Raw genomic sequence first — 26,902 nt, 5'->3', positions numbered from 1 at the left:
GTTGGAAATACTTTTTTGCCTGTTAACATTAATAGTTGTTAGCATTTTTATCTCATGTATTTTACCAAGCCTCACCCATATTTAGGCAAAAGCCTCCTTTTCTGGGAAAATACCAGCTTTTACCTTGAGAATCCCTGGTTCTTCCCTGTTGATGATGCTATACTATCTCTTCTTACTCAGTGTCACCAAGTTCAAAACTGCAGACTACTCTGGTCTCTCTGCCAAAGCCTTACATTCTTCCAACTGTGCTTCTAAGGCGTGGTTTTCCAGGCTGGTTTCTCTGCTGCCTTTGGAGAAAAGTAACCATTTACTGGCCTATGCTAGAAAAAGCACGCTGGCTCTTCACCCTCGTTAGCTGAAAGAGCTGCTAATAACCATTTGATCCCAGCTTCTTTCTGGGATGATTGTCTCTGACACCCCCACACCAACAAGAAGACCCAGAGTATCCTCACTCCTCGAAGATAGCAGGTTTCTAGCTACAAGTTCTAAAGATACGATTGCTGGGTTAAAATCTAAGAACCGTTGATGGTTTTCAGCCTAGGTAAAATCAAGAAGTAGATGAAGCAGAGACTGGGCTTGGGAAGCAGTTGGACTCTGGCGAGGCCTTTCCAGGCATATCTCTCTGCAGTCAGAAGATCCTATGAGGACCTAGCAGAGAGGGGAAGGGCTTTGGGTGTTGGAGGTTTCTCATCAGCCACCCATCCTGACCCTGCTGGGTTTCCTTTGCTTTGGGGACAGTAGCTTCTTTTTGGGCAGGCTGCTTTTTCCATTTCTCTTGGCCCAGGTAGTCTTCTGTTAGAGCAGGAGCAGCCACAGCAGCTCTGGCGTAGAGAGACGGGGACAGGGAATGCTAAATTGGCCCCAAGCCTCTTCTAGCCACTTCCTTAGGAGCAGTTCTGGCAGGAGGCTAACCATATTGGCAGACTTTCATCCAGGAAGACTTTGGAAGCAACTTAAGCTTTCCATCGCAGGGCCTGGAGGCATATGAAACCTGTGGGGCCTGTCCTTACCCACCTCACCCAGAGCTCCATTCTGAGCCCTGGGACTCCTATGCTAGACCAGGGCCTGATGTTCACCCATTTTTTTGTACTTCTGGGTAAAATGAGGGCCAGCTTTTGGCCCCACTGTACTCACCACAAATAGTCTAACAACCTCTGACCTGAACCTCTCCTGGCAGAGGAATGCCAGCCAATAGAACTCCACCCTAAAGGTAAGGTCGTTTCCCTCTCCTTAGGGTGGGAGCTGTTGAGTTCATCTGAAGACTGGGTAAGAACATTCTAAACTCAACCTACAACCTCTCTTCTACCTCCATTAAATGCACTCAGGGATCCCCAACCTCAGGCTTTGTGGTATCCAGCTTCCTGGAGAAGGTATATGGGTCTATACTGGCAACTTTGTGCTGTGGCTTTTTTTATTTCAGGCTCACCCTTCCTCCCAACAGTGGGAAGATGACTGGGGAGAGTTTGGCCCCCTCTCTCAGCTTTCCAGGCCTCTATCCTCTTCAAGAAATAGTTGAGTCAGCAGCATTTATGTCTGGCATTTTTCCTCAAATCTACAACCTTTTCCTTTCTTCTGCTCTCAACTGGTTGGGCCCCTGGTTGTACCTTTTCCCATTCCCCGTGAAGGTCAGGCAGCTGACAGGCAGAAAACAAGGTAAGGGAAGGATGCCTGTGTGGCTCTCCAAAGGTGCCAGCAGCCATATCTTCTAGAGGTTTCCTTAGCAAAGCACCATCTTGTCTACAACCTCTCAGGAGTTCCACATGTAGCAGAAGCTGCAGACAGAGCAAGGCCTGGAGTCCATATGTCTTAGAGCAAAGCCACCAGTCAGTCCATGCCACTGTATAGAGCCTTCCTTCAGAATACATCTATTTGGGCTTTTTTTTTTTTACAGTTGCAAATATCATTAGCTTTTGTTTTTTTATTACATCAAATACCCAATAATAAACTCAAGGAACTACTGGTTTTCTGGTAATCACAGCTGAGGAACAACCAACTAGTTACTGATCCAGCTGAGCTGAGAACATTTTTTCAGTCTTTCACTTATTCCAAATGTCTATTCATCCATCAAAATGCACTCTTTACCAGGCACTGTGCTAGGTCCAGGAGATAGAGACACTGCCCTGTTCTCAAGGAGCTCAAGTTCAGTGGTGGTTCTTGACCTCTGTAAGATGGTATAAACTGATCAGTGGCTTAGGGCTCTAACCCAAACAAAAACCCAGTGCCTAAGCACATAGTTTTACTCCCACCTATGCACCCCTGACATGATGAGTAGCCTTGAGGGAGGCCACTCCCATGCCTTAGCTCCCTCAACTAGAAATTGTAGCTAGCAAGAGCACTTAGACCTGGGTTGGTGAGATGGAGTGATGGATCAGATATATTCCCCTTCTCTTAACCAGGCTTTTACCAGCTTGTACCTAGTGATGCTGGCAGCCAGCCCTCTTCCGGTCCCTATCTCTGCTCACCTTGTTACCAGAGAGCCTGGGGGTCTGGATCCTATCTGGCCCCGTCAGGGTGGATTACCGAATGAGCAGTTCTTTTGCCCCAGTCTTTTTCCTGTGCTATAAATAAGCCCCATGTTTATTTTCTTATGTTATTGAAATGAGCACTTGGGATTTGGGCCCCTGACGAGTCCAGAGAGCGTCCATCCAGTGCCTGGTAAGGGCCCTGCCTGGCTGGCTGCTGTCTGAAGCTATTTGGAGTCTTCCCCCTGTGTTTTGGATGTGGCTTAATTTCAGTGGAAAGGGCTGTATGAAGTTCTGTATCTGCTGATTTTCAGGTTTCAGCTTTCTGCCAGCCTCACTGCCTGCTTAGAAGTAAAGTCGTGTTTCTCATTAAGGGGATAACAGCCACAATTGAGGTAATTAACAAAAATTGTGCATTGGTGGCAGCAGCTCCTATAGGATTTCCAATAGTCTCTCTATAGTAGATCTTGAGGGGCTTACCTTCATCTCCTCCCTTATGCTTAGTCCGGGCCAAATCTTTGTCCTTGTTTTCTGGATATAGTTCCAGTAATTCCTGCCCCTAATGTCACAAGTTTGGTTCTTGACAACTTGGCTAAATAAGGACCTCATTAATTCCATCTTTTCCAGTGCATGGAGAATGCAAGGATTATTGCTTCCTCCTCTCACAGCACCTTCCCTTGAGCTGTATCCTGGCACTTCTTTGGAAGTTATAAGGATTAGTATCAGTTAATAATAAGAATGATGGTCTTTATAGTCCTCATGGCTACACCATCTCAATGGAGAAGGTGACCTGGGACAATGCTAGACTAGAAAGAGAAATATCTGGCAGCCCAGTGCAGTGTGTTATGTTTTGTGGAAGTCCAGGAACTAAAAACGTTATGTCATCATACTCACCAGTGCTGCGCATACCCACAGACACTGCTGACTTCCTGAGGAGTGATTCCTGGCTCCTTTAGGCTTTAATAAGTCACCAAAATATCCCGTGAGACTCCAAGCAGGACACAACACAATTGGTCAGAATTTGGGCTGAAGGTCATTATCTACTTTTTAGGATGGACTAGCCTGGCAAGTCTACAGATAAATCTTTTTGTGTACACAGCCTGAACCTGAACTCTACTCATGAAGAGAGTTGCAACTAACAACTAGATTTAATTCAGTTTCAGGGGCGGGACCAGGAGAAGGTACATTTTCCCTCACATGGTTTTGACTCCTAAAGGTTTGCTTTTTTTTTTTTTTTTTCTTTGAAAAGTAAAAAGATCTGATGTGATCAAATCCATTGAATCAACAAATATTTACTTAGCCAGGCACTGTTCTTGGTGAGGATGTTACAATGAACAAAACAAGTAAATGAATATAATTTCAAATGGCAATAAATACTATGAAGAAAATAAAATAAGGGGTAATAGATAATGACTTGGGCATGAGGAGGTATTTTAAATAGGTTGGTCAGAAGGTGACATTTAAGCACAGTTCTAAATGTTGAGAAGGAATTGAACCATGAGGAGACCAGGCAGAGGGAAGAGCTAGCCTAAAGGCCCTCAGGCAGGAACATCAGCCTGTTTTAAGAACAGCAAGGACACCCTGTGTGACTACAGTATATTGAAGGTGGGTGAGCACGGTAGAAGATGCCAGGGCCACATCATGTTAGGACTGTGTAGGCGAAAGGATTCTGGATTTTTGTTGTGAGTGTGATGGGAAGCCACTAGAGGGATTTTAGTAAGAGAGTGAGGTTATCTGAATGGCATTTTTTAAAAGATCACTTCAGCTGCTGTGTGGAGAATGGGCTGTAGACAGCAAGAGTAAAAGAAAGGAAATCAGTTAGAGGGCTATTTTATGGAGCCCAGGAGAGAGATGGTAGTGGTTTGTATTAGGATAGTGGCAGCAGAGATGGTAAGAAGTTATATTGGGAACTTATATATTCCATCACCAGTATTGGATTTACTCATAATGGAGGAGATTAAAAAAACAGAGGATTTACAGTTGATACTTAGACTTTTGTCCTGAGTAATTTAGTGATATGTGAAATCTGAAATATGAAAGACCAGGTAGGGATGGGGGTGAGGGCAAGGAAATGCTGAGAGGGAAAATCAGGTGCTCTTGGTTTTGCAATGTCTGTTGGATATCTAAGGGGTGATGTCATTTAACATTTAAATAGGTACCTAGAATTCAAGAAAAAAGTTAGGACCGAAAATATCAATAGATGGGATTTAAAGCTATAAGACTAGACTAGATTACCCAGAAAGTCAGGGTAGGCAGAGAAGAGAAAAGGACTGGGGCCTGAGTACTAGGCCCACTGTAACAGGTAGGGGAGAGAAGGAAGAACCAGCAGAGGAGACAGAAGGAGTGGCCAATGAGTTAGGAAGAAACCAGGGAATGTCTGTAAGACTGATAAACTAAAGCTGCATATTGTTAACCCTAGAGCAGCCACAAAAAAAAAAAATTCTAAAGAACATAATTAATCCAATACTGGATATGGACTACTAAAAACAAAAGTACCCAATCAAAAGAAAACAGGAAAAGGAGAAAGAGTAAACAAGGAACAGATGAGACAGATAGAAACAAATACCAAGAGAGTAAACTTATACCCAGATATATCAATAATTACATTACATGTAAATGATCTAAACATTCCAATTAAAAGGCAGAGATTATCAGACCAAATTGAAAAGCAAGAGTAATTAATTATATACCATCAGGATACGCTCACTATGAGCTACAGATATGTTGAAACTAAATGGGTGGAAAAGATTTATACTATGCAAATACCTATCATAAGAAAATGGGAGTGAGTATATTAATAAAAGACAAACTCAAAATAATATTGCCAGGCATAAAAAAGAACATTTCATAATGATAAAGTGGCCAATTCATTAAGAAATAGCAGGGTAATTTTAAATGTATATGTACGAAATAACTGTGCTTCAAAATATATAAAGCAAAAACTAACAGAACTAAAAGAGAAATAGAAGATTTACAATTATATTTGGATGTTTCATACTCCTCTCAGTAATAGAACAAGTTGACAGAAAATCTGTAAGGATATAGATAATCTGAATAATACTATAATCTTCCATCTTGGCTTAATTGACAGTTATAGAACACTTCACCTACCCATAGCTGAATATCCGTTCTTCTCGAGTGTGTCTACAACATCCACCACAAATGTGCTGCACCATAAAATAAGCCTTAATAAATCCAGAAGAATTGAAAACATTAGAAGTATGTTCTCTGGGCATAATGGAATTAGAGATCAATAACATATATCTGGGAAAAATCCCTAAATTGTTAGAATGCATGAATTAATAAAGAAAAGGAAATCAGGAAATATTTTGAGCTGAATGGAAATGAAAACAACATCAAAATTTATGACATGGAGCTACAGTAGTAGAGGGAAATCTGTAGCTTAAAGTGTTTAAATTAGAAAAGAATCAAGCTTTAAAATTATCTAACTTCTAAAAAAATAGAAAAAGAATAAATCAAAACCCAAAATAAGTATAAAGAAAGAAAAAATAGAGTGGAAATCAAGAAAATAGAAAATGGACAAAAAGAAAAATCAAAGCTAGTTCTTTGAAAAGATCAATAACTTTAAAAGACTAGTGAAGGAAAAAAGGAATATTGAGGCTTCCCAGCACTTCCTAGTATGGTTTCACACTTTGTGAAACAGTACCCTAGTCTTTGGCATCCTGCCATTAGCCACTTGGATCAAGTCAACCACATTGGCCCTTTCCAGCCACCAGAGTTCGTGATTCCTCCTGTCTGTACAGCTCTTCACTATTTTCAAGTATTTTTAACTCATTTGGACTTAATAACTACTTTGTGAGATAAGCAGGAAATGGTTGATTATCCCCATTTTACAGATACAGAAATTGAAAATCCTTTAGTGGCTTGCCTAGAGTAACAGAGCTAGTAAGTTGCAAAGTTGGTGCTTAAATCCAGGCTTCCTATCTCTCACTTCACCACATGGCCTCTTGGCTGGTGCTTTTATGTGTCTTCATCTGAACAGAGCCTTCTATCCAAACCTACCTTGGAGAGGAGATACAGGCTGCCTTTATGTGTTTCCTTCTTCCTCAAGCTCTGATCTCCTCCCTTGACCTCACAACACATGCACACACACTCACTCTCATTCGTTTTCATTATCTCCCTCCATAGGTTAGTTTGACCCTAATGTCACAGCAACAGGAGGCCCCTCCTTTTCCCACAGAGCCTAGACATTACAGAGGTACACCGTGGGTAGAGAACAGAGAAGGGATGGGAGAAAGGCTGTGATGAAACCAAAAGAAATCCCAGGAGGCTTTGCAAGAACACACCGAATCCTCTGTACAGGCCAGCCAGGAACCACGCCCTGGCCAGGTCTCATGCAGGCACCTCAGTTGGGTTTGCTCCCAGCTAGTTAAGGCAACACCTCACCATATGGTGTGCACATGGTCATAAACTGAAGCTCCTTACGGAAGCTTGGTTTGTGCTGTGCTAAAAAGAAGAATCTGTTTGGAATCACAGAATTCCTGGGAAAATTTCAATGCTCACATTTTATTGTCTGAAGCTGGCATGCATCTTCCCACTCATGAGCACACAGACAGTTTTTCAGTAGCCCTATTTTGGGAAACGAGCTGTTTGTGGAGGGGCTCTTGCTCTTTAGCTGCTGAGCTTGCAAGTTGGGACCTGTGCAAGAAGTACCACCACCACCCTACCCCCTACTGGCCAAGTCAAGAGCTGCTTCTATAGGGACCATGCAGTTCATGCCATCCTGAGGTTGGCAATATTTCTTGTAGCAAGACCTGGGACAATGGGATTGGTGATAAGCTGAAGGCAAGGGCAGTCTGCTCCGGTTGGCACCAAGGTGGGAAAGAAGCTATCTGTAGACCCCTTGAGGCAGGTGTTGAGAGTGGGGAGGGCTTAGGAGCATGAGGATTATCCAGGGATGACTCTGGGAGAAAGCAGGGTTTGAGCCAAAGGCCAAGTAGAGAAGCCTCCAGGTGAGCGCACTCGCCAGGCCCTATCACGCCACGTCAGGAAGCTGGAGCTGTGCTTGACCCAACCCTAGGAACACTAAACAGAGGTCAGCCTTCCTGCCCTACCCAGGCTCGCCTCAGGCTGATCTCCAGTGACCTGATCCAGTTTCCGGCTCTCTCTGAAATGAACCCTTGAGTTTCTCTGGTCCTCCTCTTCCCACCCTGAACCAAAGCAGAGCATCTCATTCCCACCTTCGCATTCTTTTGCATAGTCACTCAACATAGTTATTTCCTAAGGCATCAAATATGAACAGGGCCCCCAGCCAGTGTCTGCTCTTAGAGGCATATGGAGAGATTAGGGAGATAAACAGATAACTTAGACGATACTATATGCTGAAATCGCATTATAAACAGAAAGGATAACAATTGACCTAGGTTGGAGGTTGAAGTGGGCACAGGGAGTTAAGAGCTTCGAAGAGGATATTATCATTTGGAGGAAACCTTAAAGTATGGAGTTTACCAGGTAGCGGGGAGCAGAGGTGGGGGCAAAGGCATTCTAAGCAGAACAGGTGACAAGTCCAGGAATGAGGACAAGTGGAAGATCCAGATGGCTTGGGGAACAATGAGCTGTCCTGGGAGGCCAGATAGGGGAAAGTAGAGCCACAGTTAATAGCCGGAGGAAGCCCTGCTGGCCTTGTCCTCCCCAGAGACTGCAGAGGCAGAGGTCCCGGGCATGGGCTACCTAAGTCATCATGACCCCTAAGCCACCCATCAGGCCAGTCTTTCCCTTCAGCAATAGCACTCACCTGGGCTCTGGGATATCAAGGTTGCTCAGCTTCCTCAGGAAAAAACATAAAAACATTTGGTGGAGACAGCACCTGTGGCTCTCTGTGTGATTTTCCACCAAGTAGTTTCCTTCTGTCTGCTTCAGTTCATGCCTTGGGACGTGGCAGTGATTTGGTGTGGGAAGTCCAAGTGCTAACATGACCCTGAGCCCTAAGAGATGGCAGATGTCATTTTTTAAACATGTTCCAAGCCCAGGCCAACTAAAACTCAGTTGGGTCTATGTTGAATGTGAACTTACACCCCACTGAGGGAGAGTACCAGATCTGAGACGTGGCTCCAACAAAGCAATATTTTAAAAGAGGTGATAAAAAGGAGTTTCCTATCAGGCAGAAACTGCTCGAGTTCCAGGGACTGCCAATAGAACAAATACAAATCAATCTTAGAAGAAACACAACCAGAATGTTCCTTAGAAGCAAGGATGGTGAGACTTCAACTGGCTTACTTTGGACATGTCATCAGGAAAGACCAATCACTTAAAAAGGACATCATGGTTGGTAAAGTTGAGGGTCAGCAAAAATGAAGGAAACCCTCAGTGAGATGAACTGACACGATAGCTGCAACAACGGACTTAACCATGCCAGCGATCATGGAGGTGGCACAGGACCAGGCAAAGTTTTGTTGTTATACATGAGGTCGCCATGAGTCGGCACCAACTCAGTAGCAACTAACAGCAACAATCAGAGCTGGTAGCCGAGGTGTTTTTCTCAGGAATAACGACCATCCTTTACGTCACAACACCACATCAGTTTACAAGGCACAAGCACATCTGTTATCCATTTAATCCTTCCCAGAAGTTGGCAAAATAGGCAGAACCAAAACCAAAACCCATTGCCGTCAAGTCAATTCCGACTCATAGCGACCCTATAGGGCAGAGCAGAACTGCCCCATAGGGTTTCCAAGCAGCGGCTGGTGGATTCAAACTGTCGACCTTTTGGTTTGCAGCCAAGTTCTTAACCACTGCGCCACTAGGGCTCCAAAGTAGGCACGGACAGGGCTTATTCCCAGAGTGGTCCAGTGGAGGCTAACTGCCTCTTTCTGAGTTACTTTGTGCTGGAAAGCAAGGACACACCTATTCTATAGCACAATCTTGGCCCTTCCCTGCTTTGTGGTTGGTTTTAAAGCTTTGTTTTTAAAATCATCCGGCAGGACCTCCTGAAAAGGACCTTCCCTCAGCCATTAAGGAGCAGAGCTAGGACTGGGACCCGCCTCTCTGAGGCCTGTCCCGTGTTCTTTGTGCCAAACAGCCAGGCCTCCCTGCCCTGGCCCTTGCTGCCCTGACCCCCCTCCTGTCTCAGAACAGCTCCTGGAGACAGGGAAGGTACTCCATGATGTCCGTCTGGGCCCAGCACCTCCCTAGATGCAGGAAGGAAGGGGCTGTTGCTTTGATCCTTTTGGCTGCCTGTGAAAGGGGGGCTCTGGTCCCCTCCCCCAGTCCTGCTCTCCTCTAGCCGACCGGCTGTGCAGACAGATCCTCTGGGACACAGGGGGAGGGCGCCGCAGACCCTCTCGGGCCACGCACCCCTCTTTGAGCAGGAGCATCGGCCGGCCACCTGTTGTTAATCTAGCCCTGGTAATCCATTCTGTACTGTGTCAGCAGTTCAAAAGGGCACTGTTCGTATTTTTTGCCGACTTCAATTAACGTGAGATTTCAGAGGCTCCTCTGATCACATTTCATCTGTCACAAGGCAGGAACAAAACAGACAGATTCCAGTTGAGAGGAGGAAGGAGAAGGAGTTTATTGCAAACAACAACAGCCAAACAGTTTGGGCTGTGCCCAGCAAAGGGCATTCTGGGAGTGTCCAGCCAATTCTGTGCCCCACTTTGCCCCATGCCTGGACCCCCAAGTCCCCTTCTCTTCAATAGTCTTCCCCTCCCCCCAAAAGATGTAAGTGCAATAACTTACTTTAAAAGGCAAAAATGTTTCTTTTAATATTTGCTATAACGTACTTGTAGTTACATGATGGTATAGGCAGTAAAACTTTATGGAACCGACCTCATTTTTTTTTTTTTTTTACATTTTTCTGAATTTTTAATGTATTTTTTTAATATATATATATATTTAATATTCCACCCCAGGCCATTAAGCTAAAGGAAAAGTTGCGTTTATACAGGGTTAAAATATCTTACAAGGAGAACAGTGAGTCTTGGTTGAGGTTCACGTTCCTTCTAGTACTCAGCTCTCTCCTCCGACCACTGCACACCCAAACGGATTATTCAACATTGAAAACTGTCCTTCAAAATCAGTAGTATAAAGTCCTAGCTCTATATATGTAAGTGAAGAGGGGAGAGAGGGCTAGATTTGGGAACGTTTTGTTCGACAATGTCCATACTGTTCAATGGTAATACCTCTCCTCCCTACAGCATCTTTAATGAAGAAGGGTTGATGTGACTTTGGGAAGGGAAGTTTTGGCCTTCTCCTCACTTTTTATTTTATGGCCATGGATTATTATTATCCTGGGGGCCAGTTTGCCAACCATCCTCCCCCAGCTAGGCTGTCGGCCTTTGCACCTGGCAGTCAAGGCCATCAAACCAACCAGGAGCCCCAGAATGTCTTAAAGTCCTAGAAGATGATGGCCTCTCCCTGCGATATAGCCCAGAGTATAAATGCATTTGTGGTTGTTTTCATGGCAACGTTCCTCTTGTCTACCCAGCCAGAATGCGGGGAGAGGAGGAACTGGAGCTGGGCCCCGTGTGGTCTCAGCAATGTGTGCTGGGGACCTATCTCATGTGGTGCCCCCACCCCCTTGCAGTGTCTTTGAACTAACCTGGCCACCTTGCTTTCCAAAGCTGGAGGCACCATAGTGAGAGCTGAGGATCAAGTATAGTTATAAAAATTTAAGGAAAGTTATACAAGCCCATGTCCTCCAAGCACCACACAAGACTTGGAGACAAGCCTCTCTGTGTGCCCCCAGAGCCCTCTACTCCCTTGCCCTGGAAGTAGTGATGGCATCTGAAGGGTGGTAGCAGCACCTTACTGTTAAGCCTTGGCATACTGAGACTCCTTCCCTGCAGAGAGTAGGGGCTCTCAGTGTTGGGGAGGCTGCCCGTTGATCTGCCAGCTACTCATCGCTTCATGCTTGCATTGTTCTCTCTCTTGAGATCTTAGGCAAATTGCCAAAGGAAAACCTCACTTCTTTTAGCTTATTTGCTTAGCAGTGAACTACATAGCAGGTAGATTCTGCTCACCACCTGCCTTCATGAGACTGAGCTCCTGAGGAAGCCAGATGGCCATGGGAGAGATAGATGCCCAGGACTGCTTGGCCCACACAGGAGCTGCTGCAGTGGGCGCTTCCTGCCCTAGAATGCAGAAAGCCTGGGCCAGGCCCCTGGCTGAGGGGGCACAAGGGCGCACCAAGGTTCTCTTCCCAGAGAGAAGGCTGTGGAGAGGAGGGCACTCAATCAGAGAACCGAGTAGGTGAGCAGAGGCAAGTGAATCACAGGGAGCTCAGTGTGGCGCCAGCTGCCCTAGAGGCCAACCAAGGCGGCAGCCATCAGGGCTGGGACGGCATGTCCGGCTCTAACTTTGCCTTGGGTTAAACACAGCCCAGAGCAGTCACTTGTCCACTTGGGGCTGGGGTCTTCTCATCTCTGTTGTGAAGGGACTGGACTAGCTAGAGGGTTCCTAAACTCCCTTTCAGCTCAATGATTCTGGGAGTCTTAGATTGGTAAGCAGGCCCTAAAGACTGGGATAGGAGGGAGAAGCGGCACAGTCCTGGGGGTAGCAACCTTTGAGGAGATGAACAAGGATGTGTTACACCAGCACATTTAATTATAACCACTCTGGGCAGTGAAGGCCGCAGAGCCTTTTCTACTGGAGGCTTTTTCTTCTCAAGCTTTTGGGTTGAAATTTGCCTGACGTAGGTCTACCCCAGCCAGAAAGCAGGCACATAAGAGGAACTGAGTGCCAGGGATCCCTTCCAGATGAATCCACTTAAAACCCTCTCTCTCCCTTCCCTCTTCCTGGGGGAGGGGGATCTATCTTGGTTCTCTTTCTCTTTGTACTGATTCTCTTCTGGGTGAGAACATACCTATGGAGAACGTTCCTCCCTTGTCCTTCCCCAGTCTCTTGTACATTTAAGAAGGAAACTGGGGGACCGTCCCAGCCTCAAGTTCTTTCTTCCTTTCTCTTTCTATATTTTGGGGAGCCTGAATTATTTCAGTGAACTTCAGAACTGGAAAAGGCTTCTTGAGAGTCATTCCAAGAAACTCAAATAGATGAAACACTTAAAACCAAGCCTTCAAGAACATTTAATTCCATGTCCAAGACCCCTTTAACCGCTATAAGATCAATTTTAGAGCTACAGTTCACAAAGAGGCCTGGCTCTTATTAAGAAAGGCCAATGCCAGATCCTTCCCCAGTCTTGATTCTGGAGCAGTTACTTGCCATGGGAGGCAGCTAGCCTCCAGATGAGAACTCCAGGCAGAGGCAGATGCCTGGATTCCCTCTGAAGCCTTGGGCAGCTCAGGGCAGAGGGGCTCACTTCTCCCCACCGTGGTTTCATTCAGCCCAACCCAAGGGACTATTCTGGACCAGGACCCTGAGCCTCGTGGATCTAGTCCTCCACGCTGATGGAACTCAAGGAAAAAGGAAGAAAAGGCAAGTATTTCTCCCCCGGGAGCTACCTGGAGGGACCTCCCAGAGGTCTGAAAGGCCTGACTTGGAGGACAGTCATTGTGTGCTACAAGCTTAAGTGAGGGCTGGGACTTGGCGCCAAAACCCAAGCTGCAAGTCCCAAATCAGGCATATATCTGAGGGGGAGCCACCCCCAGAAGGAGGCCCCTTCTCTCAGGCAGGGAAACCTGGCCTCAGGAGGGCATGCTGCCAGCCACATCTGGAAAAGAGCAACTGATCCAAGAAGCCAGCCCATGAACCCTTCCAAAGGCCATTATAGGCTTGAAATTCCTAGGCCCTAAGGAAAGAAACTTAAGGGTAGGCTCTCTAAGAACATGCAAAAGGCTGTAAAAACACTCTCCCCATGCCTGGAGGAACACAGACCCACACCCACTGTGGGAGGCTCTGGGAAGGTATGATGCTGGGCCAGAGAGGGCTGAAGAGGGAAGGGAGTCGTTCTGAGGCCGTGTAAGTAAGGCTGCCCTTCCATGAGACACGGGCAGTGTCCTCTAGCAAATCCTGCGCTACTCTGGCCCCTCTGCCTCTATGACCTCAAGCGCTAGCTTATGTGCTCCGAGTTGTAAGGCCTTCCATTCCAGGATACTGTCTAAAGCCCAAGTGAGTGACCAGGGTAGGGCTGGGGAAGGGACAAGCATCCCACCTTCCTCCTGGAGGGGTCCTGGCAGGGCTCCAGCACTGACTGGATGGAGAACAAAGCTGCCCAGACCTCCTGCCCAAGGAGCCCGTTACGCTGCCCCCTGCTGGACAGCAGGGGAGAGCTGAAGTGTGCATGCCCCGCCCCACCGCACCCCGCCCTGCAGCCACGCCTTCCTGTGTCCTAGACGCTTCTTTTTCCAGCGTCGTGCGTGGACCTGGGTGCCGGCTGAAGGCGTGCGGGGACCCGTCTTCTCAGCTTCCTTCATGGTCTGGCTCCTCCCTTGGCCAGTGTGCACCCAGAACCAGAGTCTCCAGGGTTCGAGGGAGCTGGGACGTGTCCTCCCTGGGGACGGTCGGTCCTTCTACACGCCGGATGGCTGCAGGTTCTTCAACACCAACTCCTCTCTGAGTGTATTCAGCACAGCACAGCCAGGGTGAAGCAGCACTGCCGCCACTGGGGGTGAAGGCGGGGAGCTGCCTTGGCTCCAGGATGTCTGATTCCGTGTGCTTTTAGGAAGAGAGGAGGCGATAGGGCAGGAGCAGATTCTGGAGACCAGCCTGTTCTTCAGACACACCTTCATTGGCCTGGTGACCAGGGACCACACAGAAAAGGGAAGATGGGCATGACCGGATGTTGGTGTTGCTGGGTCAGGACGGGAATCTAACTGGCTCAACGGCCAAACTGGGCAGGGCAAAGAGGAGTGGAGAGGAAGGGTGTTCAGCTTATAGTGGATGCAAGGCTGCAAACTGTGGCCACCTGAATCCGCTGCCTTCGGCCAGGAGCAGGGCTCTCGGGCCTCATCGCCAGGGAGGTGCAGGGGCCTGCGGCCCCCTTCCTGCCAGCAGTCCATGGGGCCTCAGACTTGGGGCGGCTGAAAGTGCTGAGGGTCAGGCCCCTGGACCAGGCCAGGTTCCTAAGAGGAAAGTCGAGTGGGAGGCTGGGGGCCTGGAAAGCATGGGCGTGGCCAGTGCCCCGAGGTGGGGGAGGGCACAGGGATCGGGCAGGAGGGGCCCTGTCATGTGGCCCAGGAGATGGCCGCGCTGTGCTCCTTGGCCTTCATGCGAAGGGCCGCGATGCTCGAGGTCTTGCGGTCCGGCTCGCCGTTGAGCTCGTACCCGTTGAGGCCCGGGCTCAGGCCAGCGGCTCCAAACAGGCTGCCCACGTGTGTCTGGCCCACATGACTGCCGGCCCCAGAGACACTCAGGAAGTCGGTGACGCCACCGGCCCCAGAGCCAGGGGGGTGAGCGTGAGGGGACATGCAGGCAGGCACCGGGTCACAGGGGACCACACAGGCTGGCACGGGTGAGGCGGCCCCATTGTTGCCGATCCAGGACGGGTTCTGAATCTGGGGAGAGTGGAGGGAGAGATGTCACAGGCTGGCTGGAAGGGGTAACCCTCCAGTACCCATGGGGCTCTCCCCTTCCACCAAATGATCGTTTCTCTCTCAAGAGTCCAACACTGTAATGACCCCACTCTTTAGCATTTACATGGGAGGCTCTTAAAACCTTTATGGACACCAGATACCCCTAGGAGGGTATGGATGTTATGCTTTGGGTGCCTCTGTTCCCAGGGCCAGGTGGTCAGCTGATAGGAAGTCAATTTTAAGGACTGAACTTCAAACTTCATCGAGGGCCCAGTAAAAGCGTTGCCCCAGGACATAGCTAATCAGCTGAGCATACCCCGGCAGCTGGGCAAGGTCCTGACTCCCTAATTTCAGACACAGCTGCAGACTTTGTCCCTGGTCTGTGGACTCCTGAAAGAGCAGGGACTGTGTCTTAGTCACCTCTGGCTCCTCCGCCAGGCCCAGTGCATAGTAGCTGTCTGGCAAATGGGAGCTGACCTGAACAACGACCTTTGGCATTGGGACTGTGGAGCTCTGGGTTTGCTGGTTGTGGTTGTGGCAGGGGTTGGGGGTGAGGCGTAGGGTTCTCCCAGGAGCCAAAGTCAGTGGCTGACGTTCCAGGGGCTGAGCCCTGGAGCATTCAGAGCTCCCTCATGATAAAGGCAGTCCCGGAGTGTGGCAAATGGTTAAGCACTCAACTACTAGCTGAAAAGTTGGCAGTTCAAACCCACCCAGAGTCATCTCAGAAGATGGGCCTAGCGCTCTGCTTCTGAAAGACCACAACCTTGAAAACCCTATGGAGCAGTATTTCTCTGGCACACATGGGGTCACCCTGAGTCAAAATCAATTTGATGGCAAGTTACAGAACGACTTCATGATGGAAGGGGCTGCCTTGGGGTAGCAAGTGCCCAGAACTGGGTGGATGGAGGCCCAAGGTAGATGGCCACATACAAAGGATGGGGAGGTATGGGGGAACTCAGATGTCCAGTGGGGAGTTCAACAGCATATCTTCCATCTGTGCAACTGAAATTCCTTTCCCCTCCCCAACTTGGGCCTCCAGGCTTCCCTTTTCCTCCCTCTCTATGCATTGATGTGGGGCTGGCCTTGGGTGTGGAGCAGGGTGAGCAGGCTGAGCTCTGAGGAGACCCATCATGCACCTCTCAGACAGCAAAGGGGTTCTTGCACCTGCTGGCCTGCCCTGCCCTCCCCCTGGGTGCACTGAGACAAAGCATTTAGAAACAGAGTAGGGAGGAGACTGCACCCTCAGGTCCCAGGGGCATCCTAATGGCCACAGAAGCCGTTTGCAGGTTGCCCGTGGCGTTCCTCTTCACTGATTTAGGGAGTGGGGGCAGTTGGTCTTCCCTCTCCCCCCACACCGGAAGAGGCCTGGGGCCATGATACGAGGGGCTACAGGTGAGGGGGATGAGGGTGGCTCCCTGTTTTGTTTTTTCCCTCCAGCTTGTGAGTGCAGGCAGCAGAGACCAAGGCGGAGAAGCACCAGAGCCAGAGATGGGGGCGGGGGGTAGATGAGATGAAAGCCTGCAGCAGGAGCCAGTCCAGATGGTGCATGTACCAGACACCCCACATTCCTCAGCCTCACCTCCAGGCCTGACCCCCAGCCCTTTCCACATGAATCCTGGGAGGGGGAGGTGCAGAGCTGGTCTGGTGGGCGCCCAGGAACCATTGGTTAGCATAGCAGTGCGGCAGGGAGGCGTAAAGGAGTCTTAGGGATGTCTGTGCAGCTGGCTGGCTGTGGGATGGGCTGGGTTTGAGGCTGTGGCAGGGTGAGGCTGAGCAGGGAGGGGACGGCCACCTCTCCCTGACAGGTTGAGGGGTGTCAGGAGTGGACTTGTCCAAAAGTATATCTCTCCCAGCACTCTGGGTGCCTGACATTAGTAACGATACTCCTCATTCCTCTGCATCTCACTGGGGACTCAAATGCCACCAGAGCGGGGGACTGCTTGTTAAACATGTCAGAAGGTGCTCTGAGAGGCCAGGAGGAGATGGGACATGGAAGCCAGGGAGAGCTGAGAGCCTGCAAAGCAGACTTTTCAAAACAATATAATCCACAAAGCACTATATTGCATTACCTAATTTAGACCTTCCACCCCCCATCTGTCGGCTTCTACTGTGGTGGCTTGTGTGTTGCTATGATGCTAGAAGCAACGCCACTGATGTTTTCCATGCCTGCAGGGTCACCCATGGTGGATAAGTTTCAGTGGAGCTTTCAGACTAAGAGAGACTAGAAAGAAAGGCCTGGAGACCTACTTCTGAAAATTAGCCAATGAAAACCCTATAGATCACAACAGAATATACCCTCTCCTCACTTACAGACATGGTTAGGTTCCAAAGACCAGGTAGTTAAGGGAAATCAGCATTATGTGAAAATGGAGGATAACCTCATCAGATCACAAGATGGAGGATGACTACATTATAACTGCCAAATTATATCATTACATAACTGCCAGACTACTGAGAATCATAGCGCAGCCAAGTTGACACATAACTTTAATCATCATACCAGCGTTACTCTCGTCTTGCACCTTGACTTCCATTGCTGCCAGACATACGTTGTTAACGTACAAATTAGTCGGATAGATTTTTTTTACTATTGTCATAAATGTGAAATGTCAGATAAAGTGGTAATTGACAAGTGAGGAGAGGTTGGATTGTCTGATTGGACCCAAACATGCCACAATCATAAGGATGACACAGGACCAGGCAACATTTCATACTCTTTACATAGGGTCACCATGAGTTAGAGTTGAGTCGATGGCAGCTAATAACAACAAATTTAGACCTTACAATACCTTCCAAAAGAGTTGGGCAGATACTTTTTAGTTTACTAATTAAGAAATTGAGGCTCAGACAGCTTGTGACTTGCCTGAAGTGAGAAAGACCTGGAGCTAGGATGACAGCCTAAGTCTTGGGACTCATAATTCCATGTTCATTCCAACTTTGCTACCAGATTTCAGGACTCCCTTTCCTAGGAAACATTCTCTGAGTGATTCCTGATGGCCAAGAGGTCCCTGGCCTTCAGCTGGCATCTGTTCTGATGCCCATAGTAAAACTAGCAGAGTTGCAGAGGAAAAAGCTACTCTGGCTGCCTTTCCGAGGATGGTGGAAAAGGAGCCCCAACTTTCCCTAAAGTCCAGTCAAGCCTGGGTCAAACATTATGCTGAAGAGGAGTAGCCCTGGGCTTCCACATTCTGGCATAAACTGAGGCACGCATTGAGAACAGGACAAAAGGGCAACCTGGAGCCAAGGGTCTAGGCCCTTACCATGGTCCCCATTCTCCATGCGAGGGGCTGGGGACCAGAGGAGGCAGCTCAGGGCAGGTACTCACCTGGGCGTAGTTCTCAGCTCGGGTGAGGAGGGGCAGCTCATAGGCAGTGGAGAAGTGGGTTCGAACCTGCTGCATCTGCCCAAAACGCTCCCTCTTCCTCCACTTGGCCCGCCGGTTCTGGAACCAGACCTACAGGACAAAGCAGATGTGGTGGGGTCAGGTCCGACCAGGAGGCCTCACCCTCAAGGCGGCACAAACTTGTCGTTGAGCCACCCCCGAGCTTCAGTGTGTGTGTTGGTGCTGTGGGGGGAAGAAAAGTGTTAGACTCGGTCTGGTCCTCAAGAGCTTCCAGTCTGAAATCCTCAATGGTGAGAGTCGGGGAGTAGGCTCACCATCAATCATGGACGTGACCTTGGGCCAGTAACTTCAGTTGTCTGAGCTTCAGAATCTAGAGCAGGCAAGTCCTACCCACAGGACAAGTCACTGGCCATCTTCTTAGTTGTCATCTAACCAATCCCAACAATGGTGTGGCCTTATCTGCTGGGCCACAGACTCCTGTGGAGAATTTGACAAAAGCTATGAATGCCCCACCAGAAAATCACTCTCCTAGACAGTCACACAGAGTTTTCCAGAAATTTCATGGCTCTCTAGGGACTATCAGCCCAGATGCAGAATTCCTACCTTCCCGAATTTTCCTGCAGTCTCCCAACTCAGAACCTCCACATGTTAAGGTAGGTGAGGCTCTGTGGGATAACAGAGGTTCAATTTAAGAGTGGAGGCTGTGGCAGTCCAGGAAGGCTTCATGGAGGAGAAGACTGGAGCTGGGCCTTGCATGGTTGGCAGGAAGGAGGAAAGTCAAGGCCTGAGTTTAGAAACAGCAAGATACATTCAGGAGACTTGAGGAGGCCACGCTGCTCAGTTTTGGGGACATGGTGGGAGATTAAGAAGCATGGACGCTGGGGTCAGATGGTGGAGGGCCTCAAATGCCAAGTGAAGCGGTTTGCTCTGTCACTGAGCATGGGTGGCTGGGACGATGACTTCTAGGGCCTCCACCAAAAAAGCCAAACCCATTGCCATCAAGTCACTCCCAAATCATGGCAACCCCATATGCTACAGAGTAGAACTGCTCCACAGAGTTTTCTTGGCTGTAATCTTTATGGAAGCAGATTTTCAGGCCTTTCTTCCAAAGTGCCACTGGGTGGGTCCTAACTGCCAACCTTTAGGTTAGTAAAACTTGTTGCCGATTCTGACTCTTAGCAACCTGATAATATAGAGTAGAACTGCCCCGTAAGGTTTCCAAGGAGTGGCTGGTGGATGCGAACTGCCGACCTTTTGGTTAGCAGCTGAACTCTTAACCACTGTGCCACCAGGGCACAAGCTGAGCCACCCAGGGACCTTCTGGGCCCTCTAGTGGAGGGGATGTCTCTGAGACAGGTGTGTGGGCCAGCCAACTTGGTGGTGGGAGTGTCGGGGCCTTTGCTTTTGCCCAAGCATTTCAGGCAGGCTGAGAACTTTCCCAGGGGTGGTGGGCAAGAGCTGGCCGTGGAGCCTGCTAGCCCCTCCCATGACTTGGGGTCTGGGCAAGTGGTGATGGGGGTCTGGGAGGGTGGAAAAGGTAAAGTGAGGAGGGACCAGCTTCCAGGCCCAAGATGGCTTTAAACCAAAACCAAACCTGTTGCCCTCTAGTCAATTTCGATGCATAGCAGCCCTACAGGACTGAGTAGAACTGCCCCATAGGGTTTCCAAGGAGTGGCTGGTGGATTTGAACTGGCGATCTTTTGGTTAGCAGCTGAGCTCTTAACCGCTGCACAACAGGGCTCCAGGGAATAGCTTTAGGCTGAGTCAAAGGCAGACCCTGGCGCTCCCCAGAGGGCAGTTTCTGTCAGCCTTGTGTGGACCTCCTAGCTGACCCTGCAGACTCAGGTAAGAGCGAGCACGCCCCAAACAGCGCCCCAGCAGCAGCCTTACGGACGGGGAGCAGGGAGCAGTGACAAGGCCTTGGCAGAGCCACCAGGTGTCTTATCAGGCACTCAGCAAGGCTGAGACACTGAGAAGGCTGACTTCTGGCAGTCCCAGCTCTCCATCCATTATGATCCAAGCTGCTGCTAAGGCAGCTACAGAGCCGTCGTCTCTCAAAACTGCTGTTGCTGGAACCAGCATGAGAAGGACCTGGCCCCAGGGAATGGATGAGCCTCTCCCCAGAAAAACACAGAGGCTGACCAGCCAGATTGGGCTTTTAGTGGAGCTGGGGGTCAAAAGTGTTCATGGGAACATTGGCTTTACCAATGGCCTCAGTTTCTATATCCATAAAATGGGGCCATTTTCTGCACTGGCTGGCTTATAGGGGTGGATGTGAGCAACAGGTGAGATAGCTGGGAAATGATGTCAGGATGTTTTTAGAGTACTGCACACTGTTTAAAGAGCTCTGGCGGTGCAATGGTTAAGCACTCAGCTGCTAACCAAAAGGTCAGCAGTTCGAACCCATCAAGTCGCTCTGTGGGAGGAAAGACCTGGCAATCTGCTTCCGTAAAGAGTAGACCTTAAGGAGCCCTATGGGACAGTTCTACTCTGTCCTATAAAGTTGCTATGAGTTGGAATCAATCTGACATCACACAACAACAACAGCACTCTTCATTTATAGTTCCTGACCCTTCTCACTGTGTTTTGCTGGAGATGTCAAAAATGATGGGGTACGTGTGTCCCGTGTTAGTGTGGGGCTGCCTGCTATTGTGTTCCCCACTCCTGCTCTAACTCAGGCTTTCCCCTCCCTAATCCCAAGTATCCATACACACACATGTGTGCGATGGGCCTGAGCCATTTCTTTCCAGAGTCACCCCATCTCCCTACCCTGCCCTGTTGTACGAGAAGCAGTCTTCCTGTGTGCCCCCTGGAAATCAGCCCTCTCCCAGGCTTGGGGTCCCAGCCCCTGCCCCAGAGCCTCCTGGACCCCCTTTCCTCAGGGGCTCCTGGGGTCCAGGCCCAGGCCCAGGCCGCCCACTGGGAGCCAAGGGTGGATCAGGTCTCCTCCTGTGCTGCTGAAACGGGATCCCCCTTTATCAGTGGCCTGGAATGGGGGGCTGGGGGCAGGATGAGAGAATGAATCAGAGGAGCTTGTTTTCATTTCATGTTTAATTTCCTGCAGGCTTAGCTCAGCCTTTCCGCTCCTTCCTCAGCCTCCCAGGGCTTTCTGGGGGAAGGGGGATGCTGGGGGAGGGGGAAGGGCAAAGTCCGCTAGAGGCATCAAGATATATGGCTTCTTTCTTTCTTTGGGGGTGGGGAGAAGGCAAGAAAAAGTTTCTGTTGCTACCACTGCTGGGGCTTCCCTTGAGCCTCGGTGGGTTCCTGGTCCCAGTTGTAGGAATGTAGGCTGGGAGGGGCCACTGCAGCCACCACAACAGAGGGTCCAGACCCCAGTGGGCAGAGAGGGACACAGAGGAGAGAAGGAGGTGGCCAGTTGTCTGGCGAAAAGGGTCTAGAATGGAGGGGCAGAGCAGTCCAGTCGGGGGGATGGAATGTGAGGGGGGCTGGGGCTGTGTGAGGGAGGAGGAGGCTGTGGGGAAGAAGGGAGACCCGGGGTTATCCAGGGAAGATGGATGAACAGGCGGGGGAGAGGTGAGCGAAGATAACACTGTCTTTGGGAAGGGAGTGAAAGAAGGTCAGACTCAGGGATTTATTTGAGGGCTAAAGATGGAGGGTGGAAGGAGGCAGCAGCCTGAGGGGGAGAGGCCAAGGGAAGCAAGCTGCCCACCTCCTCCACCTCTTCACAAGTTCCTTTGTCCCTGGGCCTCACCGTTGCATAAAGCCATAGCTTCAGAGTCTGGCTTTTCTGTCCAGATTCAAGGCTTGAGCTAAGTTAGCCTCTGTGGTCTTCAGTATCCTCACCGATAAATTGGGTGGTGGCGGGAGTATCCCTGAGCCCTTAAGTGCTCCTGTTCACAGTGCGGTGCGAAGACTTGGAACGTCCTGTCCAGCCCTGCTGGGGACTTCCATTTTGAACCCCTGAAGCCCATCAGTGCTCTGAGGGCTCCCCTACAGATGCAGCCCTAGTCCCCACAGCCCACTCCTGTACTTCAGGGCTCCACAGCCCCGGCCTGGGCCACTGTGCAGTCCCTAGGAGGAAGGAGGAGCTCCCCCATTCTGAACGTGGCGCCCAGGACCACCCCGCTCCCAGCCCACCCTGGCCTGGACGCACTCAGCACAGGCCTCTCTGAGGACCAGGCTATGCAAGGAATCAACTGTCTTGGTGGAGGCCTCGCTAACCACAGCCCATCTGGGGCCAGGGCGGGGTGGCCCAGGGCGGGGAGGCCTCTGTCTTATTGTCTTCAGACACCAGCTGGGAAGATTGGAATCCCAGACAGCAGAGAGAGGCCCCTGCAGACCCCTGGAGCCGGGCCAGACGCCAGGGTTCTTCCCAGGAAAAGTCCATCTCAGGGCCCCCACCTTCTCTGTCCCCATCACCATTCTATGCCAGGCACCTGGCTTCCCACCAGCAGAGTGGGGCCCCTGAATATGCTCAGCAGAGGCAGGCAGGAGGTTCCATCACAAGCCCCCACCGCCAGGGCACTGCCAGGCCTGGAGCTCAACCCAGAGGTCTGACGCACACGAAGATCCCACCCACCCTGCTGTCTTTAGACAAAGAAAAGTCTGAACAATTTGGCATGTGTCCTGGTACTGCAAACTGCAGTCAAATAAGCACTGGGCTGGGACTCAGAAGTCCTGGCTTCTAGTTTCAGAGCTGCTCCTGAATCACCGTTAACCTCAGGCTGATCACTGCCCCACCTCCTGGGTCTCCTCTTCCTTGACTATCAGCTGAGAAGACCAGCACTAGCATTCTTTAACTACGATCCTCCCATTCGGTGATGAGATATGCAAAAGGTCAGGGTTTCCTCTTCTGCCTTGGCTGCCAGGAAGCTCAAGGTTGAAGTTTGTGCCCAGTGGTAACTATTATCCTTTGCCTAAATTGTTGACATAATTGCCTCCCCATTTCATGACACAGTTCTTATTCTTAGATTAAAATAAAAAAACCTTTAATTGTAAGCCGTCTCAACTTCTTTCTGGAAGTAAGCATATATGTGTGCATGTATGTGTGTGTGTACACAGGTGCGCATGCAGAGAAGACACTCCATTTTAAATGTAAGGCAGTGACTGAAAAATGCTGCACTTTTCCATGTTTTGTCCTGGGAGAGCCATCCTTCTTTCAGTACTAAGTGAATTCTTCTCCTCCTGGGCACTCCCATCCATTTATTAGGAAGCATGCATGCAACACCCACATGACACACGTGTGCACAGATTCACATGTGCGTACTCATATACACACGTATGCATACACACAAGTACAAGTGCACACATGTACCCACATGTGTACATACACATGTACATATATTCATGCCTATGCACATGTATACTGAACGGAACTGCATTTATCCCACACACCAACACAGAACCTACAGGAACGTCCCGTAGCCAGTCACCTCCTTCCTCCATCTACTCTCATGTCTCATCCCAAATCCATTGGCTGGTGCTGCAGCTGGATCCTGGGGTTCCTGTCCAAACTCTGAGGCACGTGAGGTCACATTTATCCAGTTGTTGTTAGGTGCTGTCGAGTCAATTTCGACTCATAAAGCCACCCCGTGTGACAAAGCAGAATTGCCCCATAGGGTTTTCTTGGCCGTAACCTTTACAGGAGCAGATTGCCAGGTCTTTCTCCCATGGAGCCACCAGATGGGTTTAAACCACCAGCCTTACGGTTAGCAACTGAAAGCTTGTCCATTGCATCCCTCCTCAAATGAGGCAGCAGGTGTGAAGAGGCTTCTGCATCCCAGTGAAACCTCAGCTGCCCTGCCCGCCTTCCTCAAACAGAAGTTCACCAGGCACCAGAGAGGAATAAAGCGGGCAGGCTGCCCTCAGGGAACTTACCGTTAGTGGGGTTCAGAGACACTGCTGATAGGGGAGGTTTGGGATGGTGACACATTTCCTGTTAACTGCCAGTCCTTTTTGACATTAGCCATTCTGCATGAAAAGCTTTCTGGACCTTTTAATGGCTCTCCCATATTAAACAGAACATCGTTGAGGCCGATGGGCCTTTTATGGATGCCATGGAACCGCCCCACTGAAGTCTCTGCAGTGAACTAAAGCAACTGTGCCCTCGGGGCCTGCTGAGTAGCATGGGGCTCTGTCCTTACACTGAGTGGCCCCAGACTGCTGAGATGAGCTGCTTAAAAAAAAAAAAAAAAATTCCTCTTTGCTATCAGTCTGTTGATTCCCCTGGCTCACTGGAAGTGGAAAAACTGGCATATGATGCCACTGTAAATGCCATTTCTAACGTGCTTTGGTTTTGAGGCTGAAGTCCATCTCCTGTGAATACTGTCCTTGAGATTTAGAGCATAGATTTGGTAACCTATATTTTGGCTACTCAGAGGTCTTTGCTTCCTTTCTGATTCTTTCTTTGCTGTGACTTCTTTTCAGGAGAGAAAACACACCTCCCTGGACAAAGAAGGTCAATCCACAAATAGTTATGGATCGCCCTTGTTGTTGGAGACGGCCTTCTCTAACTGGGGGGATACAGTGATGAACAGAGTCCCTGCCCTGAAGGAACTCACACAGTAGGAGAAGACAAGCACAGAATGATAACTTAAGCCAACCATAAATTTTATAAAGAAGATGAAAAAGGACGGTGTGGCAGAAGGTGACCTGGTTTGGTTGTGTTGTGAGGTGTTGGTTTGGATTGAGTAGGGTTGAGTTGTGTTGTATTAGGTTGAGGTGAATGAGTTTGGATTGGGTTGGGTTTTTTGGTGGTTGGATGGTGGTAGGAGGCTACTGTTTTAGTGATGGTGGTCAGGAAGACCTCTCAGAGGAGGTGTGTTGAATTGAGACCTGAAAGATGGAGGAGAAGGCAACCATCCTGGGTAGAGGGAACAGCTGGATTGTTCTGTTACTGCCCATTTGTTGCCATAGATGTCTTTATGTTGGTCCTGTTTCCTCTGTGATATGGGCCTTCTAGTGCAGAAACCAAGCATCCTTCTCTTTCTCAAAAGGGCCTGGACTCTCACACCACTTAGAGCCCCGGAAACAGAGTTAACAGGCTTCCTGCCCCTCCACTAGGGACCCTCCTTCTTCGCCCCCTCTCACAGTACAGTAAAGGGGATCAAAGTGTAGCTGCTCTGCTTTAAGCAGAGGTGTGAAAAGCAGCTCACAGGATCTCATTGGCCTGAGGTGAGGAAAGCCTGGTGTGATCATGAACAGTCAGGAGGCCCCAGCTGCAGCCCTGAGCCTAAGCCCTTCTCCACCACCCCACTCCCAGGTGGCCCCTACTGACCTGCACTCGGGCCTCGGTGAGGTCCGTCCTCATGGCCAGCTGCTCCCGAGCATACACATCCGGGTAGTGGGTCTTCTGGAAGACCTTCTCCAGCTCCTCCAGCTGGTAGCTGGTGAAGGTGGTACGGTTCCGTCGCTTCTTGCCCTTGTTGCTCTCTGAGTCAGCCTTCTCCAGGGGGCTGGGGAGGTCGGCACTGGCCCGGTCCTGGGGGCCCTTCACCCCAGCCTCCTTCACACTGAGGTAGCTGTTGTCCATCCCCACGGTGTCAGAGTCAGGCGGTAACTCTGGCTCACCCAGGGAGCTCTCTTTGGCTGAGGGGGGAGGAAACAAGGTCAGAAACCAATGGCTGGACCAAGCAAGGGAGGAGGGAGAGGCCAGGAGATCTGTCCCCACCTATCCCCTCCCAGAGGTGTATTGGACGTGAGGTCAGGAGTCTCAGTTCTATACCTGGCTTGCCATTAACATGCTGTGTGACCTTGGGCGAGTCCCTTCCCCTCTCTGAGCCTCTGCGCCATCATCTTAGAATGGGCCTTCCAGTACCAATGAAATGTGAATCTAGGTCAGCCCAGTGTGACCACTATGACCTTTAGCCTACACCCCACTGACCCTGGGCTCTTCCCTCTAGAGGGAACGCTCCCACCTTTGCCAGAACTTCTCCTTTGGCCAGAGAGGATGCTGACCCAGTGATTCTGACTCTCTGGGTGGAAGTGAAAACTCATTTCTCACCCATGCCTGGCCCACCTGGGCTGGGGGAAGGAGCACGTAGGAGAGGCCGGCACTGAGGCAGACAAGAACACCCTTCTTTTCCTGGCCTGGTCCTGTTTGGGGTCCAGCAAGAGCTGTGGAGCCTGTGGAGCTCAAGAATCCAATGCTGAGCGAGACTCATCCTCTTGCCCACTACCCCACCTCACCTATTGTCCATCAGGTTGATCTTTCTTCTTTGGAGTGGGGAGGTTGAGACTATGACTTGAGGCAGGGGTCACATTTCCCTTTACAAGCAGCGTCTTCCCCTTCCAGGCTAGGACTTTGTCTCCTAGGGAAGTGTCCAGGCACTGTCCTCCCCGGGATGCCGACATCTGGGCCTTGATAGACATGCATGAGCACAGCATGTGGCCTGAGCCCCCAGACACCACCATCTGGCAGGATGGAGCTCTGTACAAACTCAGAGCAGAAAAAGACTAATCCACCCCTGCAGGTTAAGATGAGGAGGGGGCAGAGGAGGAGCTCGTTCAAGTTCAGGTAGCCCAGTTAGCTCCCAGGCAAACAGACCAGGGTAGAGAGGTGTGCAGCATGCGCTCTGGAGCCAGATGGGGTATAAATCCCACATCTACAACGCTCCAGCTGTGTGCTTTGGACAGTGCACTTCACCTCTTTGTGCCTCAGTTCCCCTTCTAGAAAACGGGGATGAAGATACTCCTAGGACCTTCTTTAT

General features: G+C 49.9%; 1 protein-coding gene across 1 annotated transcript in view; it reads right to left on the bottom strand.

The window, feature by feature from the left end:
- Nucleotides 1-14,542: 14,542 nt before the first annotated feature.
- The window catches only part of ALX4 (ALX homeobox 4), a 53,843-nt gene continuing 41,483 nt past the window's right edge, over nt 14,543-26,902 (bottom strand). Inside the window, exons 2-4 of the mRNA XM_003412267.4 lie at nt 25,471-25,781; nt 18,216-18,344; nt 14,543-14,872 (exon numbers count right to left, since the gene is read on the bottom strand). Of these exons, the coding sequence (XP_003412315.1) occupies nt 14,543-14,872; nt 18,216-18,344; nt 25,471-25,781 (770 nt within the window). The remainder of the gene's footprint in view (nt 14,873-18,215; nt 18,345-25,470; nt 25,782-26,902) is intronic.

Source organism: Loxodonta africana, chromosome 7 (genome assembly GCF_030014295.1).
Source record: "Loxodonta africana isolate mLoxAfr1 chromosome 7, mLoxAfr1.hap2, whole genome shotgun sequence".
NCBI classification, from domain to species: domain Eukaryota; kingdom Metazoa; phylum Chordata; class Mammalia; order Proboscidea; family Elephantidae; genus Loxodonta; species Loxodonta africana.
The sequence above is the reverse complement of the archived record's forward strand: the minus strand, read 5'-3'. Positions and strand labels throughout refer to the sequence as shown.